Raw genomic sequence first — 9,107 nt, forward strand, 5'->3', positions numbered from 1 at the left:
GGCATCCATATTTCATTTAGCACACACATGGATACTTCCGTTAACTAGAAGGGTAGGTGTGGCCCAATAGACGGAAAGAGTATTTTTGAGTCGAAATATAGTTTAAGGATATATTTAAGCTATTTCGGATAGTTTAAGGGTAGTTTTGACCATTTTTCGTTTTTTGAAAGTATGTGAATTAAAAATGAGACAAGAAAGTTAGAGCAACTATAATTAAACTGATAATGTTTGAACATTTTATAATTCTTTTTGTGTGAAATGTTTTTCAAAAGTTGAATGTAAAATTTATAACTCTAATTGGCCAAATAAGAATATAAATTTAAATATATAGTTTAATATAAAAACCAATCACTTTAATGCTTTCACATTTTACTTATTCTCGGGAACGGAAAATTGCTTCTTAAGCTAAACAAATTTCGTGCAAAATCAAGAATCTAAGATTATTTTTTTTGGCTATATAAACAAAACATTTAATACAAATGGCTTAATACGTTAAAAAATTTAAATTTGTCATTAAATTTTATTTAGACATTTGAATTGTCACTAATTTTAATTGGACACATGAATAGTGAACACATGATAAGTATTTATATTAGATATATTCAATTCAATTGAAATAATGACTGATGTTTTATAACTTATTAAGATTAATTTATATAATTAAAAAATATAACATTTTTAAGTGATTAATTTATATAATTAATAAAGGTAACACATCATAAATGCTCAACTGAAATAATCCATAATTGAAATATGTTAATGAAATTTATTAATAAATTTGAGAGGTTATTGACAGATTAAGTCAATATAAATTAATAAAATTGAAAGCTGTCGGTGATTCATGTCTTTAATTTGTTTAGTTTCCACATGCAAAGGGTCCCAATTTCCCTTTCATCCATAATTCATTCATATTCATATTTATTGTCGGTGGATAAATACTATACTCTATAAAAGTAGTAGTATTTAACCATCACATTAATATATTCCAATAATTAACACCCTTTATCAACAGTAAACTTTCTCACTTTGAAGTAATATATCATAGTTAATTAATTACTCTCGAGTCTCATCATTTATGAAAGTAATTGCTCTTAATCTTTTGATCCAATAAATCACAATCTCTTAAAATTTCAGATATATATTTATGTATATAACAATTAAAACATGATATACTTTATGTAACTATCTAATGGACAATTAAGAATAAGTATAAACACATTTTATCATATGCTTTACTATTCAATAGAAACAAATTATAATTTAAATGTCTACATAAAAAATAGCATGAGATGCAATCGTACAAAATTTTGAGATTTCAACTCATGTTCAAACTCCTACTTGGACAAAATGATACCTCGATGTGAAAGATCGGAAACAATCTATATTATCTACTTAGAAGTCATAACTCTTTATCAAAAAATGAAACGTTCAATTGAAATATGATTATTTTAATTTTTCATTCAGTATCCAATATTCATATTGAAATCCGACTAAATTCGAATTTATATAGAGAAGTTTCAGGTTAAGCGTTTCCTAACAAATACGACTCCTTACTAAATTTGAATTTGTACTTGCGTAACAAAAGCGATTCCATACATAAGGAAACTTAAACCCAAACCTCTTAACTAAAAATAAAAGAGTATTTAACACTGAATCACAATCCGTTAAATGGGATATAGACAGTTATCTAGTGAACTTTTTTAATGTAAGTTATAATAAAATTGTTTTACCATCCATTTGTTTAATAACTACCTTTCCGATCTACTTGTATCTGTTTTGTGTTCCCCTTTAGTGCTGTTGTTATCATCTCTTGGTAATTCTACGCTGTCGGCCATGAGTGAGTAACAGCAACACACTCCTTCTCTTCCTTAAATTACTCTTGCTTCATCTATCTTTGCTAACTCCTTATAAATATCAAACCAAATCAAGATTCTCAACCCAAGATCTTTCTGCTGCCCCTTTTACCAAATCAAAAATGAGCTTCAACCACTAATTTGCTATAGCAACTTTCTTTTCTTATATACCCATCTTATAAAGGTACCATTTTTCCTTCTTTATATGTAAATCTCTCCTTTTTGGTAAAAATGTGATCTTTATTCTTGCTTTTGTTACTACAATGCTCAAACTTTTGTTTTGTTGTGTACTGTTTGATTTGAGATGTCCATATGAGATTGATCTACCAATTTGAATGTTTTTGATACTTTATGATGTGTTTTTCTTGTAATGTTGGTGATTGTTGTAATTCAAGATTTCAAGCCATAGAAAAGGAAATATGTTTGTAATATTGTGTTGAGGTTTGTATATGTGAAGGTGAATTCAAGATCTAGAGTTAGTGGGTTCGGAATGAGTTTGATCTTATTATGTGTGTACATTTCTTTTGTTGTTTTGCTTATGTATACGTAGTTTGAGCCGAAAGGGATAGATTTTCAATTGAACCCATGGAATTTGCCTAGATCCGGTTCTGTGTATATGTAAAATGCTTAGAGATTGGAAACTAAGATATGGAAAGCATTTGCTGGAAAATGTTGTTTCTTGTTAGAGTTTTCTTTTGAAGTTGAGCAAGGAGAGTGTTAAAAGCATCTGGAATTTAGCTAGGACAAAAGAGACAAAACACTAGGTGATTTCTTCACATTTGTTCCAGCCTTGGGGGATAGAGTTACCTGATGCGTGTGGTTGGTGGGAGGTGGAAAACAAAAACGACAATTGCAATTTTTTCACTTGTTTTATTAAAGAAAAAACAAATATAGGAATATCTACTGGATGTGTCTGTGGTGGATACCTTGTTCTAAAGCCTCACGGTAGCACCATCGAATTATGTTTTTCTGAATTTTGCATGCATTAGGTCATGCATCTGCTTTCGTTGCTTTGATAAACAACTTAGTTTTTTTCTTCTGACATTGTTTTGATCCTAGATTCTGATGTAGTTTTACCATGCTCAGTTTTTTAACCTAGTTTGCTGGACTTTTTTACATTACTATGTTTGATATTTCAATTTGTGTTTTCTCATAATGTTTAGGGACAGGAAAGATCCAATATTATGGCTGGGGGAAGTTACTCCCATTCTGGTGGGAGGAAATCATCTGATTTCTGTTCAAAACTCACTGTTGTGACTTTTCTCGGAATTTCTTGCGTTGGGATATGGATGTTGATATCATCATCATTCAGTACAACTCTTCAAAATTCAGAGATATCTTCGACGAATCTTTTGGGGCAGTATTCAGGCAGTACTGGTGATTTTCTAGTCAATGCAAAGAGAGGAGAAGATGAAACATTCCAGGGAGAAAAACGGTTCAGAAGGGGAAGGTCTTTAGAGGAGATTGGAGATGAAACGGGGTTGGATAGTTTCCAAAATGAGGAAAGGGAAGGAGAAAGCTCTAATTTAAGAAATGAAGAAGAAAATCAAGAAAATTCTGAATCCAGTTCATCAGGTGATGAATCTCAGTCTGGCGATGAGAGTTCAAATCGAGAGAGTGAAGGAGTAGATTCGAGAGAGAAAGACTCAACTTCAAGCGATGGCGAGTCAGATACTGGAGGTGAAGACTCAAATCCAGATGCTTCTGAGACAACAGAGAAAGCAAAGAAAGGAAAGACGGAGAATGAGGTTTTTCCAGCTGCTGATCAATCAGAGATTTTGAAAGAAGCTACAACACAAAATGGGCCATGGTCAACTCAGGCTGCTGAGTCTGAAAAGGAGAATGAGTCACAGGGTTCTTCATCATCTACGGATGACAAGAAGGGAGATAAGTGGAAGCTATGCAAAACTGATGCTGGACCAGATTATATTCCCTGTCTGGATAATGTGCAAGCTATAAGGAAGCTCCGACACACTAGCCACTATGAACATCGTGAAAGGCATTGCCCTGTTGAAGCTTCAACTTGCCTTGTTCCTCTGCCTTCAGGATACAAGAAGTCAATTGGATGGCCTAGGAGCAGGGATCAGGTATATGTCGTTTCTGCTTATCCATAGGGTTTGCTTCTGATTAGTAATTTGATAAGCCAAGCAACCTTGCATTTTTTTGGTTGAACAGATATGGTACTCTAATGTTCCTCATGGAAAGCTAGCCCAGGTCAAGGGGCACCAAAACTGGGTCAAAGTAACTGGAGAGTACCTTACTTTCCCCGGTGGAGGTACTCAGTTTAAGCAAGGCGCTCTTCATTACATTGATTTCCTCCAGAAGGCAAGTTTCTGCTTAAATTCCCATGCTACTTCATGCTATCTATAATTATTGTTTCGTAATCATGGTGTTTAATTTTTGCTCCATGCATCACAAATCGTTTAGTTTGTGGCTTTATGTTGAATTATATTGCAAAATGTACATCACCTTCTTTTAATACCAATTTACAGATTAAAGATAAAACAATTTGATTACGGTGATACTTTCACGGATTGCTAAACCCAATTATGTATTCTCTGATTTTACATGGGTACTAGGTGGCGTTAATTGGTGGTCTGTCAACTTAACTTGAATAGTGCTTTCAAGATTTTGATTTGTTCTGTGTATAAGGCCTTAGAAAATAAGCTTCTGGAGACTTCAGAGCAATTTAGAGCAGCTTCCTTTCACAATGTCTAACGTGTTCTGTATATCAGTGATCAGTCAAGTGGCTTGAAATTTGTCACCACATATTTCATTCTGAAGATTTATGTACATTGTACCTCTTCTCATTTTATGGTTTGCTGATATGGCTTGCCATGCAGACCCTGCCTCAAATTTCATGGGGCAAACAAACACGTGTTATTTTGGATGTTGGTTGTGGAGTGGCCAGCTTTGGAGGATACCTCTTTGAAAGAGATGTACTAGCAATGTCACTTGCCCCCAAGGATGAGCACGAAGCCCAAGTGCAATTTGCACTTGAAAGGGGTATCCCTGCTATATCAGCTGTTATGGGAACTAAAAGACTACCATTCCCTGGTAAAGTGTTTGATGCTGTCCATTGTGCACGGTGTAGAGTTCCATGGCATATTGAAGGTGAATTAAGATCTCTCTCTTTACAAGTTTTGCTTTGTTTGGGAATGTCAGCCGATGGTAAACTTCCTAGTGTATTGCAGGTGGCAAACTTCTCCTAGAATTGAATCGTGTCTTGCGGCCCGGTGGTCACTTCATTTGGTCTGCGACACCAGTCTATCGGAAGGATGAGGAAAATGTTGGAATTTGGGAAGGTAATTGTGGCTCTACCTAGTTTACGTTTCTCTTTTGCAAATGAAGTCATAAACTGATGGCCTCTCTTGATTGTCTTGCAGCCATGTCTGAACTAACTAAGTCAATGTGCTGGGAACTATTGGAAATTAATGAAGATAAACTAAATGAAGTAGGTGTAGCTATATTCAGAAAGCCAACTACAAATGATTGCTACCAGAGTAGAACACAAAATGACCCACCTATGTGTGAAGAAGCTGATGATCCAGATGCTGCCTGGTACGTATCTTTAATTTACTCGAGAATGGGCTTCTCTTAGCTAGTACAGTTTCTCTGCACAGTGCTGTATAACATTCGTGAATCCAAATAGTCTACTTGGAGACACAAGCGTATCAAGCTATAGAAATATGCAATTAGGAAAAAATACAAATTTACATGTCTATGTTTTATAATACATTAACCAAAAGTAATATCTTGAGCATGTTTACCTGGTTTTGATTTCAGAAATCACTTCTAAGGCCTGTGCTATCTAAATCAATTTGGATTAGAATGTCATACCAGATTAAATGTATCCATTTTAAGCTGAAATAATACTATGATAAAAAAAATTAGCTATCTGTCAAAATTCAATGTTCTTGGGGAGATGCCTGAGTCCTTTGATTATCAAAAGCATTTCTGCCCCCTGAGTTGAGAAGGCATGCAAGAAATTGTTATGCCCACTTAGCCACTAAATGACAGTATGGTGTTTGACCGTGTAAAGATATCCAGAAGACTTACATTTTATTGTGATCCTATTGCTTATTGTTTACTGGGTCTAAGCTTACACCTATCAGTATGTGTGTCAACACTCTGCTTGATCTGAAAAAGATAAAGGGGATAACAAAACAACAGCAACAATAACAATAAACATACTGGGTGTGATCCCACAAGTGGGCCTGGTGAGGGTAGGATGTATGCTGACCTTACCCCTAACTTTGTGGGGGGTAGGTTGTGGGGGGTAGGGAGGCTGTTTGTGATAAACCAACAACATCCCCAGTGTAATCCACAGGTGGGGTCTAGGGAGGGTAGGATGTATGCAAACTTTACCTCTACCTTTGTGGGGTAGAGAGGTTGTTTCCGATAGACCCTCGGCTAAAAGAAAAGGGGATAATGGCTATGTTCATTTCGTCACATCATATCTTCCATTATTCATCTCCTGAACATTCGACTTGACAACAATTCTAACTCGTTATTTTTCTCAATTCAGGAATATAACACTTCAGGCATGTTTGCACAAAGCTCCAGCAGATGCATCTGCACGTGGAGCAAAGTGGCCAGCAAAATGGCCTTTGAGGTCGGAGAAGCTTCCTTATTGGTTGAAAAGTTCTCAAGTTGGAGTTTATGGAAAAGCAGCCCCAGAAGACTTTGCTGCAGACTATGATCATTGGAAACATGTTGTGTCAAAATCATATTTAAATGATCTTGGCATTAACTGGTCTTCAGTAAGGAATGTCATGGATATGAAAGCTATTTATGGAGGGTAAGTTTTCATCACTAGTTATTTTCCTCTTTATCTCTTAGCTACTCATTCTCATTCTCATTCTCTCTGTGATCATTGCCTTCTTTGAAGAGTAAACCAATAAATTCACAAAAAATCTTTAGCAATATTTCGAGTGATTTGATGCAATTAATTGATGATTGCTAGGTGAAGGTTCATCGACATGATTTTTGAAATAACACAGCTAACTCAATTACATGTTTTTTTTTGTGTGTTCCAAAGAAAATTGTCTCAAAAGACTTGCAATCTTTCAGAATCAATATGAGCTTAACTATGAACAGAATACAAAATGATCCATATAGCCTATAGGCAATATATACCAACTAGTTGGAACTACACTTGCATTAAATCCTTTATTTGTTAGGGGTCCTTTTATTCTCCTTAGATCCGTACGTCCATGTAGGGATAGTGTGTGATTTAGATAAACTTTCTAGACAGAACCCCTAATTTGTCTTAGGATTAAAGTGTAATTGATTGGTTGATTGGTATCAGTTCATATTAGGTGCACGTATTACAGACATTTATACTGAGTCCACCTGTTTTGGTCATTTCGAGTACTTATTGTCATCTTTCTATCACTAGTAACAAGTTCATGCTCTTGATAAATATCTTTTCTTTTGATGATACAGATTTGCTGCAGCACTGAAAGACTTGAAAGTCTGGGTTATGAATGTAGTTCCAATTGACTCACCCGACACACTTCCAATTATATATGACCGTGGCTTGTTTGGCATTTACCACGACTGGTGTGAATCCTTCAGCACATACCCCAGATCTTATGATTTTCTTCATGCAGATCATCTTTTCTCCGATATCAAGAAAAGGTTAATCCTACTGCACCCCTTATGTTAGCTTACTGGCAACAAAATTTTGCTTAGTTATGTAACTCGTGATCCTATTTTCGCCAACAGGTGCACGATAGAATCAGTATTTGCAGAAGTTGACAGGATTCTGAGGCCAGAAGGGAAGTTGATCGTGCGCGACAATGCTGAAACTATTCTTGAAATAGAGAATATGGCTAGGTCAGTAAAATGGAAAGTGAAAATGTCTTACTCAAAGGACGGTGAAGGATTACTATTTGTTCAAAAATCATTTTGGCGTCCAAATCAAGAACAGATAGTCAAGTCAGCCATTGCATAAGCAGAGGAGAAAATTTTCCACAATTAGATACAAATCTGATGTTCTTTTTATAGTTTAGTTCACTTCCACTAAATTACTAGAGAATACCATCATGATATAGCGATCATACGGTATGTATGATTTATTGTTTTATGTACTGAGTTTTCATCATGTTGGCCATTCTCTGTATAATTATCTCAACTTTGTGTTTCATCAAATGGAAAAGGTATACAGTACTGCATTTTGTGAACTCCAACAGCCCAGTACATGTTATGTTTCTTCGGTCATGTCAATGCAGCTATTAGAAAGAAGTTGAAACTATAGCATGAGAAGTGTTAACACTATGTCAAAGGTGCTACATTTGCAATGTCATCATACAATAGTTCTGTATAACATAGTTATAATCCTATATATTTCATCATTTACATTGCCTTAACTTCTGTAATGTAGATAAGTTTGCTTTTCAGTAAGAAAAAGAAAAGAAAGAAGAGTCATGTTATCAGTTGCAGAATTTGGGTTTGAGGAAAAGAAAATGGTCACTAACTTCATATTGTTGTGTTATTGTTTTGGTTGCCTGTTTCTAAGGATTATGACATATATATATTGGGTCTGTTATCCTAGGAAATGGGTGATTGATGAGTGTGTCACTCAGTATTGGTGCGGGTGAATGAAGTAGAGGCTCGCATTTAGAGTCTTGTGTGATAGGAAGGTGCTATCAAAACTTAAAAGCAACTTCTACGGTGTAGTGGTTAAACCAACTATTATGTATGAAGAGGAGTGTTAACTAGTCAAGAACTCTCATGATCAGAAAATAAAAGTTGCCGAAATGAGGATGCTGCGATGGATGTGTGACATACTAAGAGAGATAGGATTAGAAATGTCGAATATTCGGGACAAAATGCGAGAAGCAAAATTGAGATGATTCGGATGTGAAGAAGAGATGCACTGTTTCCCTAGTGCAGTCTACAAAGGTATGAGAGGTTGACTATGTATACTTTCAGAAGAGATAGGCTAAAGAAGTATTAGAGAGATGTGATTAGACAAAATTTGGTGTAGTACCGAGGACATAACCTAACATAGGAAATTGTGAAATTCAATATAGTATGGGACTGAGGAATGATAATATTGGTGGCTTTTGCCAAATCAGACTCAAACCAATGCCTAATATACAAAGAAAGGGAAAAATAATTTACAGTTAGTAGTTAATACCAAACTCTTAAACATTTTTTATGTGAACTTTATAACATAAAAAGAGTTGGATAATTAAAAAGTAGCAAAGGGGAAACATGCGCAGCCATTATTATTATCTTAATATC

At 35.1% G+C, this 9,107-nt stretch overlaps 1 protein-coding gene across 1 annotated transcript; it reads left to right on the forward strand.

Annotated features, from left to right (window-relative positions):
* Positions 1-1,940: 1,940 nt before the first annotated feature.
* On the forward strand, positions 1,941-8,024 carry LOC125834168 (probable methyltransferase PMT24). Its single transcript, XM_049513364.1, has 9 exons — positions 1,941-2,037; positions 3,017-3,940; positions 4,029-4,178; positions 4,697-4,967; positions 5,048-5,158; positions 5,240-5,414; positions 6,382-6,654; positions 7,302-7,496; positions 7,584-8,024. The coding sequence occupies exons 2-9, from the start codon at positions 3,038-3,040 to the stop codon at positions 7,810-7,812; spliced, it is 2,307 nt and encodes a 768-aa protein (XP_049369321.1). The 5' UTR covers positions 1,941-2,037; positions 3,017-3,037; the 3' UTR covers positions 7,813-8,024.
* The last annotated feature ends 1,083 nt before the right edge of the window (positions 8,025-9,107 follow it).

The sequence above is a fragment of the Solanum verrucosum genome, unplaced genomic scaffold, assembly GCF_900185275.1.
Source record: "Solanum verrucosum unplaced genomic scaffold, falcon-dt-bn FXZP01000108.1, whole genome shotgun sequence".
NCBI lineage: Eukaryota > Viridiplantae > Streptophyta > Magnoliopsida > Solanales > Solanaceae > Solanum > Solanum verrucosum.